Below are 27,361 nucleotides of genomic sequence, written 5' to 3' on the forward strand. Positions count from 1 at the left end.
ACCCTGGACTTCCTGCTGGCCACTAAGTCAGGGTGTGTGCAGTTGCCAACACCTCTTGCTGCATCTGGATTAAATGACATATTTGGCTGGCTTGGCTCTGGATCAAGATCCTGGCTGCAGTCTGTCCTCCAGGCAGGTGTGATTGTTCTACTGGGAGTCGTAGCCACAGTCACTCTCATCTGATTTCACTCAAAATAAATAGAAAGGGTTTTTGTCCAAGCCCCTATCAGTACAATGACTGATGGGGCATCTGATGGGATGGTCTGTGCTTCTAAAAATAATTCTTAGGGACTTCCCTGGTGGTCCAATGGTTAAGATGCTGCACTTCCATTGCAAAGGGCGCAGGTTCCATACCTGGTCGGAGAACTAAGATCCCGCAGGCCACGCCACAGTGCGGCCAAAAAATATAAAAAATAAAATTAAAAGAATTCTTAGCTAGCTGGATCCATGAAAGGTCAGGCAGTGCAGGTGTAGGGGAATGGCTCTGCCGTGGCGGTGACCTTGCACATCTCCATGGAGCCCACATGGGCCAAGGTTTGGCTGAAGTCCGAAATGAGTCTTGGCAGAATGTCCTGGGATTTTCCCTGGGACATAACAAGACAAGCAGCCTGAGGAGGAGCCGCCAAGAGGCAATTTTCCATCCGCCTCCCTGGCTCTGGTGCAGCTGGAATTCCCACCTTGATCACACTTAGGGTACAGCTGCAGGCTTCTGTGTAAAGTCTACAAAATTGCTTGGCTGTGGTTTAAAGTTGGTTCTTCAATAACAGAGCGACCCACGGTCTAACATCTGGCCCTTCTGGTTCAGTGTCAAACTGTGGGACTAAGGACATGGGAGCTGACATCACGCTGGTCTTACTTTTGCTGTCTCTGTAAGGACTACACTGCCTGAGTGAGTTTGGTTTCACTGTCTCTTTTCCGGCTGAATCCGTGGACATGTGACAAGCCAGCTTAGCAGCTGCCAGTGCACTGCTGCTTAAGAGCTGTCGCCCAAGTGACATAAATGTGTTGAAATGTGAAGGAGGATATGCTTTCTCACACTTTGGCGTTTTGATAAAATATCTTCCCGGTGTCACCTTATCTTACAGTTTCCCACATCACCTCCCAGAGTCACATCGCCTGTATGCCACCTGTGTGGACTGTGGAACTCGGCAGGACATTAGTCATTGTGAACCCACTGAGGCAGGAGATAGATGGGCTCCAGGCTAGAAGTTTACAACTGGCCTCCTGTTCATACTTCCTGGGGTGAGAAAAAGATGGGCTCCAGGCCAGACATTCACTACCAGACTCCTGTCTGCATTTCAAGATCTGCACTTCGATGTAAGAAACAACAACAGGAATAGGGCAAATAGCCGGACATTGGACACTTCTATGGCAGGACCAGAGAGGGACTAAACCTTGTTAAAAGATCAAGAGGTCATACACTTCTCATCCTTGGGGCAAGGGAAACATTACACATATGCAGGAAGCCTCCATGGGGTCAAAAAGGCAGGGGATGCCAGACCATAATGAGTCTTGCTATTTTCCCTCCCAGACGCCTTTGCAATGGAATGATACCAACACCATCTTGACTGAGGGGTGCATTCGCACCCAGGGGAGGGTCCTGAGACAAATAAGCCATGGAGTCAAAGAAATACGACTGGTCAAGAAGAAGACAAAGACCCAGAAGACTGCCCCCTTATAAAGGATTTAAACTTCCCAAAGGTGCGACTCTCAGGACTCTCTCGTTGAGTTCGCCCATGCATCTTTCTGCATGTACTCTTCTTTCCTAATAAGCACTTTACTTTCCTCCATACCTTGTCTCCTTGTCAGATCCCTCCTTTAAAGGTAGACAGGGACTGGGGATTTAGTTTCTGGCTGCTGGCCCTGTGGTCTAGCAGTTAAGATTCCTGGTTTCCACCCAAGCAACCAGGGTTCGATTCCCAGTCAGAGAACTATAGTCTCGCTCCCAGCCGCTGCTCACTGCAAGCTACCACTCACTGCTGCGTGTGTCAGAAATCACCACCAGGAGCTTAGATGTGGAGTGTTACTTAAGAGATTCCAAAAGGGAAGACAGGAAACCATAACCATTTTCCTAGAGAAATACCCCAATGAAAGGAAATTAGTTCATCTGTGTAAGCTTAGGACGCAGATCACAGACATTTTACAGTGAAAAGGGTATTTGGAGATTAATTAGGTCAACAACAGCCTAAGTCAGATGGGTATGTATTATTGTACCCATCTTACAGGTCAGGAAATGGAGACACCCAAATGTAAAGCAACTTGCCCAAAGTCTCAGTCATGGAGTTGGGACATACAATGTCCCTTTCTTCCATGGAGTTGGGCCCCTTTCACAAGCTATAGTTGCTGGAGGAAACATTGGACAACTACAATATGTTCTTACACTTTTGTTAGCGATTCTTTTCCCCTTTCAAAAGTTAAAGCAGAGAGTTAAACACCATCTGAAAGCAGGCAAATAGATGAAGTTTCTCACTCTTATGGAAAATGCATGCCCCACAAGTGAGACTGCATGGAGCGCTCTGGAATGTCACCACCACCAGTAGGTAGCCCTGGCAGTTGCTGTCATGCAATGACTGTGTATATAGATCACAGTCTCCTCACAGCACGCATGCATGAAGGGCTCCGTTTGCCTGCAGGCTGGTGCTCCCAGTTTGGAATGGCTTCTCCTTTGTGCCTGGCTGCCCTCTTGCTCCCAATCTCTGTTCTGAGGCTGTCACCCAATCCATGCCTGTTGCATATTCAGATGTATATCTTGGTTTGTGAAGGAGAATTAGCAAGAGAACCAAAAGCTTATTGTATTTGCAGTTTTTGATCCTACACATTAATCAAACTTATAATTGCCATAACCATAGTTATATAGCAACTTATAATTAGTTATAAAATAGTCTCAGTATTTGAGTAAAAAGCAAAATACTAGAAAGACCTGGCTTCTTTACCTGGTGTTCCTATTTCTTTTCTGAGTTCCAGCATGGCTATTTGAAAAATCCCTATAATAATTATGAATTGCTTAGATTAAATTAAAGTAGTACTAACATGGTAAATTCTCACATGTTCACTTATGTCTTTTTAAATAAAATTAACTTTAACAATTTATGTTCTTAAAGGAGAATGTTGGGAATTCCCTGGCAGTCCAGTGATTAGGACTCAGCGCCTTCACTGCGGGGGCTGGGTTCAGTACTTGGTCGGGGAACTAAGATCCTGCAGGCTGCACAGCCTGTCCAAAATAAAATAAATAAAGGAGAATGTGATCACAAAACTTTTTTTTCTATATTATTGCTTTTTTCCCCCTTTTTATATACTGGGGTCACTACAATGAAAACAAAATAGCATTACTGAATTTTAGCTAAAAACTACTGTTCGGTGGAGGCTCTGGGTCTGAGACTTACTCTTCTGTTGTCAAAAGATGTACTTCTTTTGTCAAAAGTTCCAAACTGAGACTTTCTAACTGTGATGCCTACCGAGGCTGAAAGAACCTGGGGAATGGGTCATCTCTCTCACTTGTGATTCTCTGTTATTTAGTGCTTTGTCCATAATTACCACCAGGGATAAATGCACCCTGCACTTAGGACTGAGCATCATTTTATTTAAATTTTGAAATGTGCATCAATTTAAAGAAACATATTAGGGCTCCTACACTAGTGGTGGGAACGTAAATTGGTGCAGCCACTATGGAAAACAGTATGGAGGTTCCTCAGAAAACTAAAAACAGAGTTGCCATATGATCCGACAATCCCGTTCCTGGGCATATAATTCAAAAGATACATGCACCCCAATGTTCATAGCAGCACTATTTACAATAGCCAAGACATGGAAGCAATTTAAATTCCCTTGACAGATGAATGGATAAAGAAGATGTGGTACATATATACAATGGAAAACTACTCAGCCATAAAAAAGAATGAAATAATGCCATTGGCAGCAACATGGATGGACCTAGAGATTATCATACTAAGTGAAGTAAGTAAGACAAAGACAACTATCATATGATATCACTTATATGTGGAATCTAAAATATGACATGAACTTATTTACAAAACAGAAACAGACTCACAGACATAGAAAACAAACTCATGGCTACCAAAGGGGAAAAGGGGTGGGGGAGGGATAAATTAGGAGTTTGGGATTAGCAGATACACACTACTATACATAAAATAGATAAACAACAAGGTCCTACTATATAGCACAGGGAAGTATATTCAATATCCTGTAATAAACCATAATGGAAAAGAACATGAAAAGAATATATATATATATATATGAAACTAAATCACTTTGCTGTACACCAGAAACTAACTCAACATTGTAAATCAACTATACTTCAATAAAGATTAAAAAAAAACATATTAGGTAATAACGTTCATTTGGTATATGGATATTGCAAAAGTAGTGATGGTTGTACATGAATTACTGAAGTCTGTACCACAGTTTTATCATATGAATATGTTTTCTATGTATATGTGTCACATATGTATGTTATATGTGTCATATGGAACAGATATAATATGAAATCCAAATATGTATACTTTTTATATATACCCTGCATGTTAAAACTCTGGAAATTATGAGGAAAGTATCAGTCTCTGGATTTCTTTTTTAGCTGCAGCTAAAATCTTTATGATGCAGTGAATTGAGAAGTCAACAGGAGAATTAGGCTATAAATTAACACATCACACACCAACTTCAGAGAATGGACTTCTGTGGCCCTTTGCCCATGGCTGTGTTTTGAGCATCACCTGCTTAGTAAGCTGGAACTCAGACCAGTTCTCTTGACTCCAGTGCTTGAATGGTTTAAATTATGCTATGTGCTTAGTAACTGGAAAAACCACATGTGATAAGAAAAACCTATGGCGATGGCAACAGAAATCGATTTATTCCATAGTGTTCACACAACATAAAAACATAAAAGGAAGGACTTATTCTGAACACTTTCCCATTGTTACATAATTATAAAATGTTATAAGTAAAAAGAAGGGCACTTTGCAATTCAAAATATCTCGCTATAGTGTCAAAAATGGGGGAAGGGGTAGATATTTACTCCATAGAGTTTTATTTTAGTATTTATTTATTTATTTGGTTGCACCAGGTCTTAGTTGCAGCAGGCAGGCTCCTTAGTTGTGGCTCGAGGGCTCCTTAGTTGCAGTTCGCCAGCTCTTTATTTGTGCCATGCAAACTCTTGGTTGTGGCATGCATGTGGGATCTAGTTCCCTGACCAGGGATCGAACCCAGGCCCCCTGCGCTGGGAGCACAAAGTCTTAACCACTGTGCCAACAGGAAAGTCCCTCCATAGAGTTTTCTTGTTTGTTTGTTTGTTTGCGGTACGTGGGCCTCTCACTGTTGTGGTCTCTCCCGTTGCGGAGCACAGGCTCTGGACGCGCAAGCTCAGCGGCCATGGCTCATAGGCCTAGCCGCTCCGCGGCACGTGGGATCTTCCCAGACCGGGGCACGAACCCGTGTCCCCTGCATTGGCAGGCGGACTCTCAACCACTGCGCCACCAGGGAAGCCCACCTCCATAGAGTTTTAAACCATTTTAATATATTCTATGAAATCCAAATGTTCAAAGGGCCAACCTTAAAATGTATAAAAATGTTGGAACTGTACTAACACTCATTACTAAAGAATATTCATTGAATATTTGCCCCAAGCCCAGCAAATGAGGGCTGTAACCCCCCACGTGGGCCTCTGCCACCTCTGAGAGCAGCCAAGTCACTCAGTCTCTCTGTGAGGCAGAATAGTCATTAAGAAACAAAAGGTCTGCTCGCAAAATCCTCCAACACATCTTTCAACTTTTTACTTGAAGAAAACAAAAACATTGCAGTTCACATATTTAGACAACTTTATCACTATTGCTCAGAGGAAAGGCCTGTCTTGGTCTAGCAGAATTCTACAGGAAGCCCTTGTGCTTGGTAAGGTGGGGAATATTCGACTCTGGCAGCCCACTAATCTAATTAATAAAATGGTACCCTTTATACCCCACTTGGGTTATTAATTTTTCAGAGAATTTGAATGCAAAAAATAACACTAAATCAATATAATTTAGACGTTATTTCACAATTAAGAAAGTATCTCACAAGTCTGTTGAGTTGCAGGTGTTTATGTTCTATCACTTTGCTAAGAAACAGAGATATCCTTTGTGTATCACAAACTGTTCCCAGGCCATTTCAAAATCCTTGTTGGGTGCATTAGGATTTTTTAGGTGGTAAAAAGAAAGTTTTGGATTTTTAAAATTACTGTGGCCCTTGCAGCACTATTTACAAGAGCCCGCTCATGGAAGCTACCTCATCGACAGACAAATGGATAAAGAAGATGTGGTACATATATACAGCCATAAAAAGGAACGAAACTGGGTCATTTGTAGAGATATGGATGGACCTAGAGTCTGTCATACAGAGTGAAGTAAGTCAGAAAGAGAAAAACAAATATTGTATATTAACGCACATTTGTGGAATCTAGAAAAATGGTACAGATGAACCGGTTTGCAAGGCAGAAATAGAGATACAGATGTAGAGAACAAACGTATGGACACCAAGGGGGGAAAGCAGGGGGAGGGGTGGTGGTGGGATGAATTGGGAGATTGCAATTGACATATATACAGTAATATGTATAAAACAGATAACTAATAAGAACCTGCTGTATAAAAAAGAAAAAAGGGCTTCCCTGGTGGTGCAGTGGTTGAGAGTCCGCCTGCCGATGCAGGGGACACGGGTTTGTGCCCTGGTCCGGGAAGATCCCACATGCCGCGGAGCGGCTGGGCCCATGAGCCATGGCCGCTGAGCCTGCACGTCCGGAGCCTGTGCTCCGCAACGGGAGAGGCCACAACAGTGAGAAGGCCCGCATACTGCAAAAAAAAAAAAAAGAGAGATAAAAAAGAAAAAAAAATCACTGTGGCCTTTAAAAGAGTAGCAAGTTACTGCATTGTATGTACTGCCAAAAAAGTATCTGGGAATAACGATATAGCAGAACAAAAGCTGAAAATTATTTTCAAGGACTAAGGAAAGGAGTGCATGGTACATGCTACATGTTATCAGTTAAAATAGTCAACTATGGTGAAATATCTTTGGGGGAAAAAGTAGAGATTTTTACAAATGCAGAAGAAAATGTTACTTCTCTGGGTCTAAGTACAGTAACAAGGACAAGGAAAAATATGTCAGAACAAGCAGAAAAATCAGGTTATATGTCTTGAGAATCAAAACCTCTAATTGATTCTCACTAAGAGAATTACTGTGAATAACTAGGTGAGTTTGATAGCAGCATGAAAAACAGAAAGAGAATGAGAAAAGCAGGAAATAAATTCGAATAGCCACAGGAGTGGCTTTGACCATGAGCATGGTGTCAGAATTTCAGCAGTGACAGAAAAAGCAGGCAGACATATGGCAGAGATATTTGCTGGAACCATAAGGAAGAGAGCCTTGAATATGTTATAATTGCTTTTGAACCCTTCAGCGTCCATAGCTCTCTGTGAGGAAAAGCTCTGCTAGCCTTTGAGACTAATGAAGACTGGTTGCCTCGCTTTGGGAAATATGGGAGGTTTAAAATGGAAAAGCCTGGGCTTCCCTGGTGGCGCAGTGGTTGAGAGTCCTCCTGCCGATTCAGGGGACGCGGGTTCGTGCCCCGGTCCGGGAAGATCCCACATGCCATGGAGCGGCTGGGCCCGTGAGCCATGGCCGCTGAGCCTGTGCGTCCGGAGCCTGTGCTCCGCAACGGGAGAGGCCACAGCAGTGAGAGGCCCGCGTACCACAAAAAATAAATAAATAAATAAAATGAAAAAGCCTAGGGTTTCTCGATGAAAAGAAATGTATGATGGGGCATTCAAACCCAAAGCAGCATTTTTAAAAATTGAAGTATAGTTGGTTTGCAATATTGTATTAGTTTCTAGTATATGGCAAAGTGATTCAGTTCTATTTTTTTTCAGATTATTTTTATTTTCCATTATAGGTTATTACAATATATTGAATATAGTTCCCTGTGCTATACAGTAAATTCTTGTTGCTTATCTATTTTACGTATAGTAGTTTGTATAATCCCAAACTCCTAATTTATCCTTCCTCTCCCTCCCTTTCCCCTTTGGTAACCGTAAGTTTGTTTTCTATGTCTGTGAGTCTGTTTCTGTTTCTTTTGGGTTTTTAAAAATAATTTTCTTTCTTTTTTTTTTAGGAAGTCCCTAAATGATATCATATAATATTTTTCTTTCTCTGTCTGACTTTCTTCACTTAGTATGATATTCTCTAGGTCCATCCATGTTGCTACAAATGGCATTATTTCATTCTTTTTATGGCTGAGTAATATTCCATTGTATATATATATATATATATATATATATATATATATATATATACCACATCTTCTTAAACCAATCGTCTATTGATGGGCACTTGTGTTGTTTCCATGCCTTGGCAAAGCATCATTTTTTGAAAATATCTTTGGAGAGCAGCTAATTAGCATTTTCTTCATGGTTGTTCAGGTGTTATATGAAAAGAACCTCTAAGAAACCATCACCTCTGTGACAACAGTTCAGGCCACTCAACTCCTGGTCCTCAGCAACACAGAAACAAAATAAAACCATGCTTCCTAGGACCAACATGGATCACAGAGGGACTCCTGCCTTCTGTGAACCCTTCTCTCTCTCTTTTTTTTTTTTCTGGCCACATGCGCTGCATGTGGGATCTTAGTTCCCTGACCAGGGATGGAACCTGTGCCCCCTGCAGTGGAAGCACGGAGTCCTAACCACTGCACCGCCAGGGAATTCCCTCAGCCATGTGGCTTAATAAGTCTAACGAAGATGCTCTGTAGCAGTCCTTAAATTCTCATGATGAGACTTTAGCAAATGAGGACCTCCAAGAGTTGTCCCCAAGAAGCATATGATAACTGAGCATCTCTGCTGAAAAGATTGCCTCAGACTCACTTAAATACAAAGTGCTCTCAAGTCTACAAGGCACTTGAAAAGAAGCACCAGCTTGAAGGCAGTGGTTGAAGAACAAAGTCAACATAGAAAGGCAGTCATTCATCACTGATAAAGGTGTTTGGGGGTGGGGGGAAGGGGAAATAAATACTAAAAAGCATCTTTTTCTGATGTGATCACCTGTTTGCTCCAGAAAAGGTTAAAATGGGTCATCTCTCTCCCTGTGTCTCCTCTACCCACCTCCTCCACAGCTCTTACAATTCCACAGCAGAAATAATGGCCAATAATCGCTGCGATCACAAGTAACTGATGGTCACAAATGCACGATCATGAACATAAAATTATCTATACTTTAAAATACAAATTACCGGACTTCCCTGGTGGCCCAGTGGCTAAGATTCCGCACTCCCAACGCAGGGGGCCCAGGTTTGATCCCTGGTCAGGGAACTAGATCCCGTATGCTGTAACTAGGAGTTCGCATGCCGCAACTAAGGATGCCACATGCAGCAACTAAAGATCCTGCATGTGGCAACGAAGATCCCGCCTGCCGCAACTAAGACCCAGTGCAGCCAAATAAATAAATAAATAATAAATAAATTAAATAAAATACAAATTACCAAAATAAGTAAAATATGCATACACATAGTTAACTGAGGTTATCATAGAGACAGTCAGCCATACTGTTCCCCATTATTGCTCATCATTGCTCAGGAATGCATCCACTATAATTATATTATTCCTAGAATACTCAGACATGTGTGCGCATGTGTGCACACACGCACACAGGCTAAACACAGTCAAGCAACGTACTCCAACAAAATTTAGGTTATGCTGTTATTTCATCTGTGCTCTTGGAACCATGGAAACTCAGAGCTGCAAGAGTTCTGTATCCAGAGCCTCACCCAACATACTATGGTTGCAGCTGTAGAAAACGAGGTCAAAGCCTGAGATGGGAATTAGGAGCAGGCTTCTGACTAGACCCCAAGTGCACTCCTTGTCCCTAGAGTAAGATGGCATGGAAGAGACCCCCAGAAAATGCTAACTTCTGGTGAAGGAGGTCCCCTTTGACATTGGAGACTGATGTCTATCATACAGAAAGCACTATTGTGAAGACATTACCGAGCTCTGGAATGTGAATTATGCCTTTATCTCTAATTTTATCATCTAAAAATGCTTTAAAAGTGCAAATATCACTTTTTGATTCTATGCTTTCAGTGAAATTAATAAGTGATCGCTGCAGTTTTAAAAATTGTACTTCCAAAATAGACACATAACTCCTGATTTTTTGGGAATGCTATCACCTAAGGGGCTGGCTTATAAAATTCTAACTTAAAAACAGAATAGGGGGCTTCCCTGGTGACTCAATGGTTAAGAATCTGCCTGCCAATGCAGGGGACACGGGTTCGAGCCCTGGTCCAGGAAGATCTCACATGTTGCAGAGCAACTAAGCCCGTGCACCACAACTACTGAGCCTGCACTCTAGAGCCCGTGAGCCACAACTACTGAGCCCGTGTGCTGCAACTACTGAAGCTCACGTGCCTAAGAGCCCGTGCTCCACAACAAGAGAAGCCACCGCAATGAGAAGCCCGCGCACCACAACCAAGAGCAGCCCCCACTCGCGGCAACTAGAGAAAGTCCACTCACAGCAACGAAGACCCAACACAGCCAAAAATAAATTAAATAAATAAATAAGTAAAACAGAATAGGTTTTCCACAAATTCTGCTTTAGGAAAGTGTTGGAGGAAAAGTGGGGGAGGGGATAAGGAGGGGTGTTAGAAGGATACCATGGGAAAAATAAGAAACATCCCAGCATTGCAATAAGAAATTAAAGATATCTATTCTGTCTTCGGAAAGATCTCAGAACAAACTGGTGGTTGCCACAGAGGAAGGGTTGGGAGTACAGACGAAATAGGTGAAGAGGATAAAGAGGTACAAACTTCCAGCTATAAGGTAAATAACTCACAGGTATATAAGGTACACATAGGGAATATAGTCAACAGTATTGTAACAGCTTTGTATGGTAATGGGTGGTAACCGGACTTATTGTGGTGGTCATTTCATAATGTATAAAATATCAAATCACTATGTTGTACACCTGAAACTAATATAATATTGTATGTTAATTATAACTCAATAAAAAAGATCTTAGTATGTGAGGTGAGAGGTGTTAACTTGTGGTGATCATTTCATAATATATGTGTATATCAAATCATCGTGTTGTACACCTAAAACTAATACAATGTTCTATGTAAATTATATCTCAATAAAACTAAGAAAAAATAAATAAAAATTTTAAAAAGGCCTCAGAACACACACCACCACAAACACACCAGCTTGGGTTCAGCACTCACTTTCCCTGCATGCTCATCTCTTTGCTAAGAGATTCAGGGCTTCAGATGTAGTCAGTGACAGGTAATATATATGCACTTAATACATTTCCTTGTCATCTAATTCAATACATTCAATAAAAGTAGCCTACTTGATATGTCTAACTCCCTTGGGCAGTTCCCTGTCCTATCTCTAACAAAACAATTTCTTTTGGAGTTTTCTGCTGAGTTTTAGCATCAGAAAAGATGTAAGCTTTGGATTATGGTTATTATAAACTCTCCATTCTCCAAAAACACAAAATAATCTTTAATTTGTATTCCTGTGAATAAAATTACTTCACCTGAATACAACAGCACAATTTGAAGCTTCCAATATTTCTGTATCCTGTAAAAATGGAGAAGCAGCCCTGTGTGGTTCCATGATGGGAGTCCTCAGAACATGCCAAAGATAGGGATGGAGAGAGACATGGATGAATTACACTGTAGCAGTCAATTACACTGTAGCAGTCAAAACAGGTGATGTTCAGTCTCTGCTTGAGCAACAAAATAACCACCCTCTTCTTTTTTTGATACTGGGTTAAAACAAAGAGCTACCAAAAATAGCTGAAATCGGGGACGGGGGGGCGGGGGGGCGGGAAATGCCTAGAGAAAGTCAGCTTTGTTAAACTGCTCACTTTCAAACCTTATGCCAGAACCACTAAAAAAGGAGCAAATCCCCTGAACCTGAGACATCCTCCCTTGCCCACCCTATGATGGAGAGCCCTTCACTAACCAGGATGGCATTAACCCCACCATGGCAGGGCACAAAGAGATAAAGCTAGGGAATGAGATGGTCTAAAATAATTAACTGCTCTCTAAAGAGCTGGCTTACTAACATGGCTCATTCTTTCAAATTATAGTAATACATTTCCTTTTTTTTTTTTTTTTGCCATGCCGTGCGGCTTGCAGGGATCTTAGTTCCCCAACCAGGGATGGAACCCATGCCCCCACAGTGGAAGCATGGAGTCCTAACCACTGGACCACCAGGGAATTCCCAACACATTTCTATTTTTTAAAAAGCTTACACATGTTCAAATTCATTAGGAGGGGACTTCCCTGGTGGTCCAGTGTTTAAGACTCCATGCTCCCAATGCAGGGGGCCTGGGTGGTTCGATCCCTGGTCAGGGAACTAGATCCCGCATGCCACAACTAGGAGTTTGCATGCCACAACTAAGGATCCCGCATGCTGCAACAAGGATGCTGCAATGAAGATCCTGCCTGCCGCAACTAAGACCCGGTACAGCCAAATAAATAAATAAATATTTTTTAAAATTCATTAGGAAGAGTGAAAGTACTTTATTTTTCTTTAAACAAATAACAATGCTTTTCGGCACATGTTAGAAGGAATAAAGTAGTAGAAAGCGTGGGGCTGTAGAGCTAAGACTTGGCTAAAAGATACCGCTTATTTGCTATATGACCTTGGGCAAGGGCAAAATGCCTACCTGCCTCAGCGGCAGCTCCATCATCTACAACATGGCAATGATAATACCACGTCCCACAGTGTTACACAGAGGGCAAATGAGAATGTATCTGGAAGCTTTTTTGTAATTTCTGAAGTTCTATACATATTGTTGTTTTTATGACATTAGACCAGCACACAGTATTTAATAATTATGAAAGTATTTTTGTCCCCAGGATAGATTCAAAAACAGATTTTGTTTGAAAACACATATTTTACCTTCACTGAAATTCATAGCCTTATTCATACATCACAGAAAGAAAGGGTCAGCTGATGACAGGGACAGGAGCTTGGGAAGAGGCAGCAGTGATACCAAATGGACACAAAATCTGCTGCTTTCAGCACAGTCTCCATTTGGAAAGAGGAATGGTCCTCTCCAACCTGCCCCATTTCCAACTGGGCACAGGAAACCTATTAACTGAGGGAAGGAGAGAGAGAAAAGCACCTCAGTGACTGTAACTGCTAGAGCAAACCAAATCCAAGATTTTGTTAGGATCTAGACTGGAAAGAAACAAGATTTTAGAGCTGCTCAGAGAATAGGACAGGGATCTTACACGGCAATAGAAGAAAAAGAGGATGCTCCCTTGGAACGCTGACTTCAGACATTGTCCATTGTTAAACATACCAAAAAACTATATTCACAATTAAGTCTTCTTCTACAGTGTATTTACATACTGTTTTTACCATTTTATAGAGTAGCTAACACAGGCAGTGGTCCGCTCAGTGGGGTGGCTGGTGAATGCAAGTGGACCATGACCAGCCATGCATTGCAGTCTATGGAAACTATAACTGAAGATCTAGAAACAGTGAGGGTTACATGCCATTTCTGTAAACCTCATCCATGTGCTACTAATTTTTCCTACTTTTCTATTCCCTCTTCTCCTTGCTTTCTTCTACCTTCCATATTTCTTTTTTAACTTCCAGATTGCTCTCTCTGCTATCTCCTTTCCACACAGAAAGAGTGTACAATTTTTTAAAGGTACAGTAAGTTTTTAAAATATAGAGATACCCATGTTTATATACATTTTTTCCAGTTGTTAAGGAAACTTTTTTTCAAGGTGAGGTCTATGATGGCACCAAAAAACTGTAAGCATTTCACAAATGTGTTACTTTTTTTATTTAAAGAATCCAACAGTGTCAAAAGTAATAAATCTAGTTACATGGGGTTTTTACAATCCATATTTCTGTTTTTTATTATCTAGGAGTACAAACATATCAAGGCAAAAAGTTAGAATAATTAATGAACTAAGCCTTCATCTCAAGAAGTGAGGAAAAGAACAGCTAAACAGCAAGTTTTACAAAGTTGTGGGAGAGCACTTCTGCTTCCAGCCAAGATGAAGCAACAGAGACAAGACTCACCTTCTTGCCTGAAACAACAATACAACTAGACAAAATATGTGAAACAACAGTTTTTAAAACAATGGACAATGGAAATGAAGGACAGTGACCCCTGAGAAACAGGAAGCAGATGAGGTGAATTCCCCAGCTTACTGCCTGGAGGGATTGTCCAGGCCACTGCTCAGGCAGGGGAACCCAGGCAGAGCCTGGCAGAGCCCTTGAGTTGAAGAGACACAGCTGAGAGTCTGTGGAGACCAGGACAGCTGGAGTCCTTAGGACAGAGTACCAGAGAGGAGAGAGCTGCAGAGAGAACTCTGGTGATCTGCAGAGGGTCTTCCTGGAGCAATCAACAGAGTATCAAGCAGTGCATCTGTGTGAGGAAACTGCCCAAGACTGGGGAAAGAGCCATTCAAAAGGGTTATAGGGAACAAGGTCTGGCATTCACACAGGGTGGTTCCAGTGGCTGATCCAACCAGGAAGACTGGAAACACTCGTAATTCTCAGGTCGTTGGATACAGGACTCAGGAAGATCTTGCCTCAGTGGTGGGGAATAATTAACCCTAGATTAAACACTTCTTTGGAACTGCCTAACATCATAAAAGCAAGACTTGAAAGGATGAAACTATTTCTAAGAAAATTAGATGCATCCAAGAACAAAGCTCTAGGAGATTTGTAGGAATACAAAAATATCCAGCTACTAGTAAGATAAAATTTACAATGTCTGAGATCCAACCAAAGAGTATCAGAAATGCCTTTTCAGGGAAACATGACCCATAAGGAGCATAATCAATCAAAACTGATTCAGAACTGATACAGACATTAGAATTAGCAGAAAAGGACATTAACACAGTTATTGCTATTATTGTATGCCATATGTTCAAAGTTAAGTAGAGACATTGAAGATATAAAGAAGACCCAAATTGAACAGCTACAATGCTCCAGTTGAAAAATACACCAGATAGGATTAACAGCACATTAGACATTGAAGAAGAAAATAACTAGTCAACTTGAAGTCACAGCAATAGAAACTATTGAAAATGAAGTACGTAGGAAAAAAAGAATCAAAAAAAAAATGAAAAGAGCATCAGTGAGCTGTGAGACAACTTCAAGCAGCCTAATATATGAGTAATTGGAGTCCATAAAGAAGAAGAGAGAAGGGAGCTTCAGAAAAAAAAAAAAACATATAAAGAAACACTTGCCAAAATTTTTCCAAATCTGATGAACACTAGAAACCTGCAGATCCAAGAAGCTCAAGGAACCCCAAGCACAAGAAACATGAGGAAACGACACCAAGGCAAGAAACTATCAACAAAACAAAAAGCTGCCTACTGAATGGGAGAAGATATTTGTAAACAATATATCTGCTAAGGGGTTACTATCCAAAATATATAAAGAACTCATACAACTCAACGTTAAAAAAAACAAACAACCTGATTTAAAAAATGGGCAGAGGACCTGAATAGACATTTTTTCAAGGAAAACATATACATGGCCAGCAGGCACATACATGAACGATGTTCAACATTACTAATCATCAGGGGGATGCAAATCAAAATCGCAATGAGATATCACCTCATACATGTCAGAATGACTATTACCAAAAAGACAACAAATAACAAGTGTTGGTGAGGATGTGGAGAAAAGGAAACCTTTGTGCACTGTTGGTGGGAATACAAATTGGTGCAGCTAGTATGGAAAACAGTATGGAGATTCCTAAAAAAATAAAAAATACAAATACCATGTGATCCAGCAATTCCACTCCTGGGTATTTATCCAAAGAAAATGAAAACACTAATTTGAAAAGATATGTGTACTCTTATGGTCACTGCAGCATTATTTACAATAGCCAAGATATGGAAGCAACCTAAGTGCCCATCAAAAGAGGAATGGATAAAGATGTGGTATATATATACACAATGGAATATTACTCAGCCTTAAAAAAGAATGAAATCTTGCCATTTGTGACAACATGAATGGACTTGGAGGGCATTATGCTAAGTGAAATAAGTCAGACGAAGACAAATACTGTAAGATTTCACTTATATGTGGAATCTAAAAAACAAAACAAATGAACAAACATAACTAAACATAAACAGAGAACAAACAGGCGGTTGCCAGGGAGGAGGGGAGGTGAGGAGGAGAGAAATAGGTGAGGGAGTTTAACAGGTACATACTTTCAGTTACAAAATAAGTGAGTCATGGGTATGAAATGTACAGTGTGGGGAATATAGTCAATAATTATGTAATATCTTTGTATGGTGACAGTAACTAGACTTATCTTGGTGATCATTTTGAAATACATAGAAAAATTGAATCTCTATGCTGTGTACTAGGAACTAACATAGTGTTGAAGGTCAATTATACTTCAAAAACAAAGAGACAAATTTATAGAAAAAGAGGTCAGATTTGTGGTTCCCAGAGGCAGGAAGATGGTGGGGAAGATAATTGGATGAAGGCAGTCAAAAGGTACAAACTTCCAATTCTAAGATAACTACTAGGAATGTAATACACAACATCATATAATTAACACTGCTGTATGTTATATATGAAAGTTGTTAAGATGGTAAATCCTAAGAGTTCTCATCACAGGGAAAAACATTTTTTTTCTATTTCTTTAATCTTGTATCTATATGAGATGATGGATATTCACTAAACATTGTGGTAACCATTTCATAATGTATGTAAGTCAAATCATTATGTTGTACACCTTAAACTTACACAGTGCTGTATGTCAATTATATCTCGATAAAACTGGAAGAAGAAAAAAAGGAAACTACACCAAGGCATATCATAATCAATTTTTTCAAAACCAGTACTGAAGAGAAAATCTTCAAAGCAGCCAGAGGGAAAAAAAGACTATGCACAGGGGGACAGAGATAAGGATGAGAGCAGATTTCTCATAGGAAACAATGTAAGGAAGAAGATAGTGGAGGAATGTCTTTAAAGTACTGAAAGAATAGAAATAGAAACAGTTGACCTAACATTCTAGACCCATGAAAATATCTTTCAAAAAATAAGGTGAAATACAGACTTTTTCAGACATACAAAAACAGAGAATTCATCACCAGCAGACCTGCGCTACAAAAAATGTTAAAGAAAGAAGGCAAATGATACCAGATGGAAATCAGGACCTACACAAAGGAATGAAGAGCACTGGAAGTGGCAACTATGTGGGTAAACATATATGATTCCTTTTCTTATTATTTAAATCTCTTTGAAGTAATTGACTGCTTAAATAAAAATAACAGGGACTTCCCTGGTGGCACAGTGGTTAAGACTCCACACTCCCAATGCAGGGGGCCCGGGTTCGATCCCTGACCAGGGAACTAGATCCCACATGCATGCTGCAACTAAAAGTTCGCATGCCACACTAAGGAGCCCCCATGCTGCAACTAAGACCTGGTGCAACCAAATATGTATATGTATAACTGATTCACTTTGTTATAAAGCAGAAACTAACACACCATTGTAAAGTAATTATACTCCAATAAAGATGTAAAAAAAATAAATATTTTTTTAAAAAATAAAAATAACAATGTATTTTGGGATTTATAACATGTTAAAGTAAAATGCATGATAACAATAGCATAAAGGCTGAGCAGGGGGAAATGGAAGCACACTATTGTGGAGTTCTTATACTATATGTGAAGTAGTATGTATCACTTGAAGGTAGACTTTGATAAGTTAAAGATGTATAATATAAACCCTAAAGCAATCAGTAAATAAAACTAAGAGTAAGAGCTAATAGGCAAACAAAAGAGATAAAGTGGAATCATTTTAAAATACCTAATTCAGGGACTTCCCTGGTGGCGCAGTGGTTAAGAATCCGCCTGCCAATGCAGGGAACATGGGTTTGATCCCTGGTCCGGGAAGATCCCACATGCCACAGAGCAACTAAGCCTGTGCACCACAACTACTGAGCCTGTGCTCTAGAGCCCACGAGCCACAACTGCTGAGCCCGTGTGCTGCAACTAGTGAAGCCCGCGAGCCTAGAGCCCATGCTCCACAACAAGAGAAGCCACCGCAATGAGAAGCCCGCGCACCACAGTGAAGAGTAGTTAGTCCCCGCTCGCCGAAACTAGAGAAAGTCCGCGCCCAGCAATGAAGACCCAACACAGCCAAAAAAAATTAAAATAAGTAAACAAATTAATTTTAAAAAATAAAAAACAAGTAATAAATGATGTGTAATCTAATGAAAAAATATGAGATTTCTATCAATAAATTTCCTATTTAAAGAAAAACACATAATACACAAAGGGAGTGACATCAGCATAATTGCAGACTAGGAAGCTCCAAGCTTGTGTTCCCCAACAAAAACATAAAATTAAATTTAAAAAGAAAAGAAAAAAGAAAGCAAGCTGAATTGTCAGAACCAATTGTGTCAGTGCTCTGGAAACAGTCACAGGTTTATAGCAACACAGCAAGTACCCAATCAAGAAAAAGACATCTTCAAAGTCGTGGGAAAGTTCTGTGGCATTCTTACTCACCCTCGCCCCACCTTCTCCCTGGGACGGTGGCAGTTGCGGTCTGGAAGCAGCAGCCTAGTTCCCAGTCCCCTTCCTTGAACTGGAGAGGGCAGAGCAGACTATTTGCAAGTGGTTGCATATGTGCTATCCATCCACCTTGTTCCATGTTCCTTTCTTCTTGCCTTCTTTTGGATTATTCATCTATTTCCCTTCCTCTTGTTTGAAATTTATACTTTTTCTATTCTTTAGTTTTTATACCCTTAATTTATCGAAATGTAGTATTAGTCTAACTTAAAATCTTCTACAAGTGCACTACTTAGTACACTTTAAACTGTATCCAATTCACAGAGTCCCTCCTCGGCTATGTCTGATATGTTGCTAAACTCATCCATCGACTTCTCAAACTGTTATTATCTATCTCAGATCTATTACTTCTGCTTGGTTCTTTCTCATTTTCATTTTTAAAAGTTTTAAATTTCTTGTTCATATGTAATCGTCTCTATTTCCATGGCCAGAGTAAGCATAACTGTTTTACATTGATGTCTGAGGATTCTAATATGAGGTGTCTCTGTGTAACTGCGTCTGTTGCCTCTTACTTCTCCTGATTCTTAGGCATGTTGTCTTTTTGAAACGTCTTTGGTTAAATCCGGGAAGTTATTTTGAGTGAATTCACTGTAGGTGGATTTTTGTCCAGGACTGATTGATTACTCATAGCTAATGAGGTCTTTTTTTTTTTTTGCGGTATGCGGGCCTCTCACTGCTGTGGCCTCTCCCGTTGCGGAGCACAGGCTCCAGACGCGCAAGCCCAGCGGCCATGGCTCACAGGCCCAGCTGCTCCGCGGCATGTGGGATCTTACCGGACCGGGGCACGAACCCGCGTCCCCTGCATCGGCAGGCGGACTCTCAACCACTGCGCCACCAGGGAAGCCCTGAGGTCTCATTTTGAACCAGCTCTTTACGCCTGATTCCTCATCTGCAAAATGGGGTAACAGTGCTTAAACCATATAGTCTTCGTGAGGATTAAACAACAGCTTATGAGTTCCTGGATCCAGTCATACCTTTAACTAGTATTTCTGTGCTTTTCGCTTAAGTCAGTTTGAGCTGAGCTCCTCACAGCAACTACCTCGATTCTTGCCTGTGTCAACAGCATGACCGGAGATTTGTAGGTGATAAAGCTGGAGGTGGGGGCGGGGGGAGGCTGCCAGGTCCAGTGCAAAGGCAGCAGGCTGAGGGGAATGAGGAGACCCTTCCCATGGGAATGGTCTCTCAGCCGTCCTGATCAGGATTCCCTTCCTCAGTGTGAAGGGTTGGGGTGCTTGTCTACATCCAGATACTGCACATCTGTCCACTCCACGCTGCCCCAAGGTTGTCCCCACAAGAGCCGTTTCTCAGAGGTGACAGCTGGTGCCTACGGGAGGGCTCAGGTGGGGGCTGTGCAGTGCTTAGGTGGCATCTTATGCTCAGACACACTATGCTGCACCCATTCTGTGCTAGGTGCACCACCTCACTCTTCTGTGGCATGAGGCTGAAGGGACCCTGCCTGGTGGGGGAGCTGCAGTCATGGCGGGAGGCTAAGCATAGGGGCGACACAAACACAGCACACCTGTCCTGTCAGTTTGTATGGCTTGGGCCAGATGTACCCACTCCTCAGAGGACACTACTGGGGGCCTGCGAGGTGGTCTGGTTAGTATCTTTTATGTCCGGAAACCACCCATTTGCCCACACGGATGCCTGTCTGTTCCAGGCACACCTTTCCCACATCACCTGTAGTGCAGGTCATGTCCACAAAGATTTCCATCCTGGGTCCAGGGAGGTCAAACGTCCCCTCCAGGACTACTGCCGTGTAACTGATAAGGTGTACTGACCTCTGGACCTAGCTCGAGCAATTACTTGACCTCTGTATCTGTTTCCCCATCTGAAATTGGCGATGACAACTCCTGCGTGAGACTGTTGTGAGGATTATGAGTCGATATTTCCAAAATGCTTTGGGAAACACTGGGCATGCAGTTGGTGCTGAGAATCGTGTCTGATGCACAGATGGTGCTTCAGAAGCACTTAGAATAGTACCTGGCACAGAGATGGTGCACTCAGAGCAGCAGCCATCACACACCTGGCATTCAGTAAGCACACAGGCATAAAACTGGTGCTTGCTAAGTATGTTAAAAGAAAAAAACCCACACTGCCAAGGAACACACTGGCACGTTTATATGTACACAGCAGAAAGTACAGAGTCTCAATAAGAAAATACACTCTGTGTTCAGGTGCATCCCACCACCAACCCCTCAGTTCACCCCAGGTTGAGGACAAGAGGGAAGGGGACAACCATAAATAGAGAATAGAAGGGAGGGTTAATGCTCTAAGGGGCAAACACAGGTAGGGAACACACTGCTGGAAGGAGACATGACCTCTTCTTCCCCAAGAGAAAGCAATATAGCAGCACAGGAGAACAGTAGCCACGACTAAGCCTGTGGCGTCTGGCATGGGGCACCTAACACAGGTAAGAGGACAGGGGTGGAGCTGGGAAGGAAGAGAGCAGAGATGGCTACCTTCCCTGTGGCAGGGCCAGGGCCCCTCAATTTACATCCATGAACTCAGAGTTGGCTGGGGTACCAAAGGCTGGGGACGCTGGGGGGTCAGATAAGCTGGGCTGGGGTTGCAGGCGACGTGCCACATCCTGGCGTTGGTAGAACAGGACATAGGCTGCCTTGGACTGCAAGGAGAGGACAGGAGTCAGTGTGGATCGGGGAGGAGGGTGTCGGGAGAAGGGAGGATGGAAATCACACCTCAATCTGATTCTCAGTCACAGGTGAGACACTGTTGTCATCGAAGTAGTGCCATTGACCGCTGTCCTTGTTGCAGGCAAATGTCGTGTCTATAAAAGAGGGGAAGCTGTCCTCACCCACCCTCCTGCCCCTAAGAGGCGTCCACGTCCGCTCTCACTCCTCCCACCCTAATGACCTCGCCACCCGTTCACACATCTGGGGACACCCACTGGGGACATCCTGACCCCCCAGCACACGGCCCTGCCACAGCCTGGCACATACAGTGTCCATCCCGCAGGCCCCCGTAATGGTTGGAAACTGCAATGAGATCATATTTGTACAGCTCTGGGGCCGACTCGTTCTGCGGCTTGATGACAAACTTGGAGAAGTCCAGGTCCCTGTGGGTGGGGAGAGGGTTAACACTGCTGGCGCCCCCTTCCCCATTGCCTGCCTTCCCCCCACAGCCAGCCTCCCCGGGCCCCGGACCGGATAGGAAACTCCACAAGGGTATCCAGCTTCTCGCGGGAGAACTTGGTGTAGGAAAAGCGCTTCAGGTGGATGATGAGCGTCTCCGGCAGCATCCACAGGTCCAGCTTCTTGGTGGCCAGCTGGTGCTGCTTGCAATTGGGGCAGTACCTAGAGATGGAGCCCGAGTCAGGACACAGACACTTTCTGAGCACCTACCGCATGCTCTTTGTGCCGTGCGGCCTTCGTGGGCCACGTCTCGTCCAGAGATGCTGCTCTTACTCCTAGCCTGCCTGTTACTCTAGTTTGCTCTCTTGACACGTTAAAATCCTACCAAGTACTCACCAACTCCCCACTGTATACACTTTTGTATTGGCGTGTGTTTTTGTTTGGCTTCCAGTCTGTGAGACACTAGTCTTCTTTTAGAGCCTGGCTCTCTCACTCCAGTTTTCTTTCTTCTATTTTATTCACTGACTCACTCGCCAGGTATTTACTGACGGTCTACTGTTGAGTCCTTTGGCACTACTTTGTATTTCTATTCCCTTTCTGCTCCATGGAGATGCCGCTCTTATTTTTTAGACTGGTTTTGTCTTTTTTGGTTCTCTTTTTCTGTTTTGTTTATTCTGCAAGGATCTAATGAGTATCTACTGCACAGCCCACACCATTACAATCAGTGAGAAGAGACACACAGTGAACTTAAAAGTCTTCCCCCTTAAGGGGTTCACTCTAACAGAAAATACCAAAAAACGATGCAAAAGGGGATCTAGGAGGTGACATCAAGTGGCGTTACAGAGCTAGAAAGAGGGAATGGAGGGAGCTGATGGCTGGGAGAGGAGTGGCTTTTAACAGAAGAGTAAGAGAAGGTCTCTCTGAGGAGGTAACATTTGCTCACAGACCTGAGCAAAATGGAGGTCAAATCCTGTAGATAACTAGAGGAAGAATGACCCTGGGAGAAGGAACAGCCCAGGCAAAGGCTCTGAGGTAGGAATAGGCTTGGGGTGTTGGTGGCCAGAGTGGCAGGAAGGCTTCGAGTGAGGGGGAGGGGGAAGGAGGTGTATTTAGTGGTGACGGACTGGGGGAGGTGGTCCCACCCAACTGCACCCCCAGAGGCCCTGTTCTGGGCCCTCACCAGGGGTTTTCCTTCTCCAGGGTCTCAGTGGTGGTGAAGAGCTCGATGCACTCCTGCAGCCGCACCGGAGCCTTCTTCAGCACGTACCCAACACAGTCATGCTTCACGTAGCCCTAGGTTGGGGGAATGGACAGCCAGGTATGAGGATGGGGGTTGTGGGGGATAAAAAGGAGTCGGGGTGGAAGACACACACCGAGTGGTTAAGAGCATGGACTTTGTGTGTAGCGCAAGGTGAAAGTGCCTCCCATCCCCAGGATCTCGTTTACCTCAGCCTCCACCTCGTCATAGTAACGCTTCTTCATCTCTGGCTCCCAGTCGATGGCAATGTACGGCTGGGCTGGGGGCGAGGGGAGGTGGTCATGGGCCCTGCTGCCAAGCACACCCCCCTCCCGCCTCCCCAACCCTGGCTCACAGCTGAAGGAGACACCATGGGTATCCTCGTTGAAGGTCGAGCGGTCGCTGGTCCCATTGGAATTCACTGTCTGCAGGGTGAAGAGGTGTTTGCGCCGTGCTCTCTGGGGCCAGTGGGATGGTCCAGGGGAGTTGTCCACGGGGGCCCGGCTCCCGCCCGCGACTCCAGAGCTGGGCCCAGCCTGCTCCGGCCCAGGGTCTTGGGAGCTGCCCCCAGCCACATGTCCAGCCTTAGGGAGGTTGTCCTTATCCTCCAGGTCTGCTGGGACAGGAGAGGATGTCAGAGGTGGAAATGTGTGAGCCCCAGGGGGTTGAGCTGCAATACACATCCATGTGGACCCTGTGTGGGTCAGACCGACCCCAAACCCCCTGACCCTCCCTCAGGCCATGGGACTGATTGTACAGACCCTCATCCTTGCCGATCCTCTCTCCTTTCTCCTCCTCACCTTTCTCATCCCCATCATCCTCGTCATCCGAGCTGGGTCTGGTCACATAGCGTCTGCCGACAGAGCAGAGGAGACTCTCAAGGAGGGACCCGAGGGCAGGGAGGACAGAGCCCAGAATCCTACTTTGCTTATGATGGGAAGCTACTGGTAAACCCACACACAAACAGTTCTTAAGGAGGAGCCCGGAAGGTCTCAGGAGATGCCAGAGGGACACGGGAAGAGGCAGCCTGACAATGTAGGATCTTGTGTGCCACAGTTAAGGAGCGTGGATCTTAAGTATGATAAGCCACTGGTAAACAGGCACACAATCAGCTGTAAATTTCCATCAGGGAAGGCCTCTGAGAAGCACTTGTAAGTGCAACATGAGAGGGAGGTGAAGCCAGATAACGCACTGTTGTTTGCCTTGGTAAGGACTCTGGATTTTAAGCACAATGAAAATCTATCAGTAAAAACACAAACAACCAAGCCTCTCCAAGGAAGAGACAATTAAGTACAAGATGAAGTCTGCATTTTGTCTGTCTTGTTCACCTCTGTGTATCCCCAGCACCTAGGAGAAGTGGTGCAAAGTCAGAAATTTAGAGAAAGAAAAAAGCCTACAAGTTCCTCTCTGGCCATGTTAAGTTTGAGCTGTCTTCTGGATGCAGACGGGAAGTGGCAACTAAGCAGCTAGACGCCCAGATCTGAGTTCTGACCCCACCTCCCTGCCTGACCCCAAACAGCAGACTCACGAGAGGCGGTACAGCAGGATGTGATACAGGGCGTCCCAGGAGAGCCGGTCCCGGGGCACCGACACCAGGAGCGGGTGCCCAAAGAGCATCAGGCCATAGTAAGAATTGTTGTAGTCCCGGGCTGGGGTGCGCTCCCGCAGGTAGATAGGAAGCACAACGTCCTCTCTGGAGTTCTCGCCAATAGCAGCCCTGCCTGACACCTCGTATCTGTGGGGGATGGACATCAGGTCATGCCTGATCAGGACACCCAAGAGGGATTCGAGGATTCTACCCCAGTTGCTCCAGCCACTCACCACTCACAGCCTGAAAATATTTTTAAAAGGGTCCGAAGAGTTACCCAGGGTTCTGTATTTTACAAACTGTTGGATGATTTACACAGCCCTTTGTTTATGTGATGTTAGATAAAGTACTTTGGTGTTATCAGCGCACTGAGGGAGTTGACAAAAATTTTTTGTGACACAGGGATCTAAAACCATTTTCTTTTTGGAAAACTAAACTGCTTGGTTTACAAAAATTTTTCTACTCATAAAGCATCTTCTATTTTAGTTACCCAAAGATTTCAAACTTGCTCTGAATGTTCTTATGTTCAGAAAGCATCTTAGTGTTCCCCGTTTCAAAAATCACTTGGTTTTTGAGGCATGCAATGTGAGTAAGGAGTGCAGATCAGCATCGGGTACATACAAGGTACTAGTTAAGTGCTGAATAAAATAAAGAAACAGGAGCCTCCCTCACATAACAAGGAGGAAAACAGCCAAGGACGCCCTGTATAAGGATGTGTCGCCCCACTCACTGACAGCCCCTAGGCCCCTGCCCCACTAAGGCACATGGCCGAAGCCCCGAGCTGTGCAGGTGCCCTGTGAATCAGGCCGAGGAAGGGAGAGGGAAGGTGGTTAACGGAGGAGGTTCCTGAGAAGCCCTCATCTCCCCTCGTCCTCTCACTCACATGAAGATATCATCTCGGTCCAAGATGCTGCTCAGAGACTCCTCCAGCTGGTAGATCTTATAGAAGCGGTGACTGAAGACATCGGCCACCATCATCTGAGAATGGGATGCAGAGAGGGGACCGGTCAGTCTGCCAGGTCTCCCCCAGGCCCTTCTGCCTCTCTCTGCCCCCCTGCCCCTGAATCCCACCCTCCTTCTATCTGCAGAGCCTCACCCTTTCTGGCGAGACACCAGTGTGTTTGGCCAGAGCCACACACAGATCCGAGATCTTGCCTTTCTTGGGGACCACGAGCCGGTGCTGAGGGAGGAACGGTATCCACAAAAGAGCAGAAGGATGTGTGGTGAGTTAGTGAAGGAAACCCTGAGGTACGACAGAGTAATCAAACGAACTCTGACTACATGTCCCTCATTACGTCGTCCCCTGTCCCCATTCCCCCCGTACCTGCTCTGGCTTGCGGCGGGGGTCCATGGAGACAAAGAAGACCTCCATGACCCTCTTGTGGGTCATAGGCAATGGGACACTGAGGTAGCAGAAGGGGTCGAAGGTCACAGACACGTTGCCACAATCAGGGCACACCACCGTGGACTTGAAGAGGCCATGGAAAGTGTCCACAATCACAGAATCGTTCCGCCGTTTGTGGTTCTGCCAGGCCTCCTGAGCAACCTCCTGTTGAGTGTCATGGTGGGTGGTGAGGCTTGCCCGGGGCCGGGGAAAACCATGGTATGGGGTGGATGTGCATGGGATTAAAGTTAAGGTTACGGCCACCGGTAAAGTCCAGAGGCAGAGTTACAGTGAGGGCTATCTGGAGACTGCGTTCACTGTCGGGGCCGGGGATTATTTGGGGCAGGAGACCAGGTGGGGTTTAACTCTGGGTTGGGCGTGAGCGCAGATGTGGCGTTGGAGCCAAGGTTGGGACTGAGGTCAGGGAAGAGGAGCTTAATAGAAAATGGTGGTGTGCGGGATACTCCAGGGAGGCCAGAAAATTCCTGAGGCAGAGGCCCTAGTGGCTTTAATGAGGCTCTCAGGATGGGGGTCTTCCAGGAGCGCCCACCTGATCTGGCCTCCCAGCAGCATCGCACAGTTCCACATATTCCTTCTTCTTAACACGATTGAGGTCCTCGTGCAGCCCATCCAGGAGGAACGACAGCAGCTCCTGTGAGTCATGCTGCTGGTAGCCCAGAAACTGGGACGCAAAGTGGCCGACCTTGGTCTGAGAAGATGGGCAGGGCCGTCAGAGCGTGAGGGAGTTGGGGGGTGGGGGCACAGAGGAACCGGCCAGGGCTGAGCCACACCTTGAACACGTGGGGCACGATGGAGCGGTGGTGGCCGGACCACGCCTGCTTCACCAGGTCCGCATAGGCCTCTGCGATCTCCCCCTTCATGCCCAGTGGGTTGCAGAAGTTGAGCTCCTCCAGGTAGCGGTTTTTGAGGAAGTAGTTGGTGAGCTGTGGCACGTTGCTGAGGCACTGCAGAAGGCAGGGGCCAGGTGCATGAAGAGGCGAGAGAGGTAACCAAGGTGGGGACAGAGGAAAGGGAGACAGGAGGAAGGGGAAAGAAAGAGAAGGGGCAGGGAAGTAGGGGAGAGAAGAATTTCAGGAGAAGGAAGAATGTGGTGACGAAGGAGAGAAGACAAGGGAAAGCAGGGAGCAAGTGGAAGGAAGAGGCATTAACGTTTCAGAAAGTAACGTGGGCATGTCGAGCCAGACTGTGGGGCCCCAGCTTCCAACTGACCCCTTGCCCTGCAATACCCCCCTAGCTCTGTCCCCAATCTCCAACGCTCAAATCCATCCCTGCGCAGTGCCAGACCTAGACCTAATGGCTCAACCTGCAGGGCCGAGTTCATGAAGCACGTGTTGCCCAGATTGGTGAGACCACAGATGCCCGGCTGGCCCTGGAAGTCCTCATCCTCCTCCGACGCGCTGCTCCTGGGACGGATGAGAAACTCTTATCAGCT

General features: G+C 44.5%; 2 protein-coding genes across 10 annotated transcripts in view; both read right to left on the reverse strand.

Annotated features, from left to right (window-relative positions):
- The window catches only part of ZNF157 (zinc finger protein 157), a 105,627-nt gene extending 85,046 nt beyond the window's left edge, over positions 1-20,581 (reverse strand). The window contains exon 1 of the mRNA XM_060138220.1: positions 20,389-20,581. The gene's annotated coding sequence lies outside the window, so the exon portion shown is untranslated. The remainder of the gene's footprint in view (positions 1-20,388) is intronic.
- A 129-nt stretch (positions 20,582-20,710) lies between these two features.
- CDK16 (cyclin dependent kinase 16) overlaps positions 20,711-27,361 on the reverse strand; it is a 32,411-nt gene continuing 25,760 nt past the window's right edge. For 4 of the 9 annotated variants that reach the window (XM_060138540.1, XM_060138539.1, XM_060138536.1 and 1 more), the window contains 14 exons: positions 27,233-27,332; positions 26,700-26,873; positions 26,459-26,617; positions 25,849-26,073; positions 25,621-25,704; positions 25,408-25,502; positions 24,465-24,671; positions 23,737-23,789; positions 23,146-23,549; positions 22,880-22,992; positions 21,772-21,921; positions 21,568-21,683; positions 21,307-21,395; positions 20,711-21,233 (listed from right to left, as the gene is read on the reverse strand). In XM_060138540.1, the coding sequence (XP_059994523.1) occupies positions 21,096-21,233; positions 21,307-21,395; positions 21,568-21,683; positions 21,772-21,921; positions 22,880-22,992; positions 23,146-23,549; positions 23,737-23,789; positions 24,465-24,671; positions 25,408-25,502; positions 25,621-25,704; positions 25,849-26,073; positions 26,459-26,617; positions 26,700-26,873; positions 27,233-27,332 (2,107 nt within the window). In that variant the 3' untranslated portion in view covers positions 20,711-21,095. The remainder of the gene's footprint in view (positions 21,234-21,306; positions 21,396-21,567; positions 21,684-21,771; positions 21,922-22,879; positions 22,993-23,145; positions 23,550-23,736; positions 23,790-24,464; positions 24,672-25,407; positions 25,503-25,620; positions 25,705-25,848; positions 26,074-26,458; positions 26,618-26,699; positions 26,874-27,232; positions 27,333-27,361) is intronic. The other 5 variants (XM_060138543.1, XM_060138541.1, XM_060138542.1 and 2 more) reach the window with 3 other exon arrangements.

Source organism: Lagenorhynchus albirostris, chromosome X, assembly GCF_949774975.1.
Source record: "Lagenorhynchus albirostris chromosome X, mLagAlb1.1, whole genome shotgun sequence".
NCBI lineage: Eukaryota > Metazoa > Chordata > Mammalia > Artiodactyla > Delphinidae > Lagenorhynchus > Lagenorhynchus albirostris.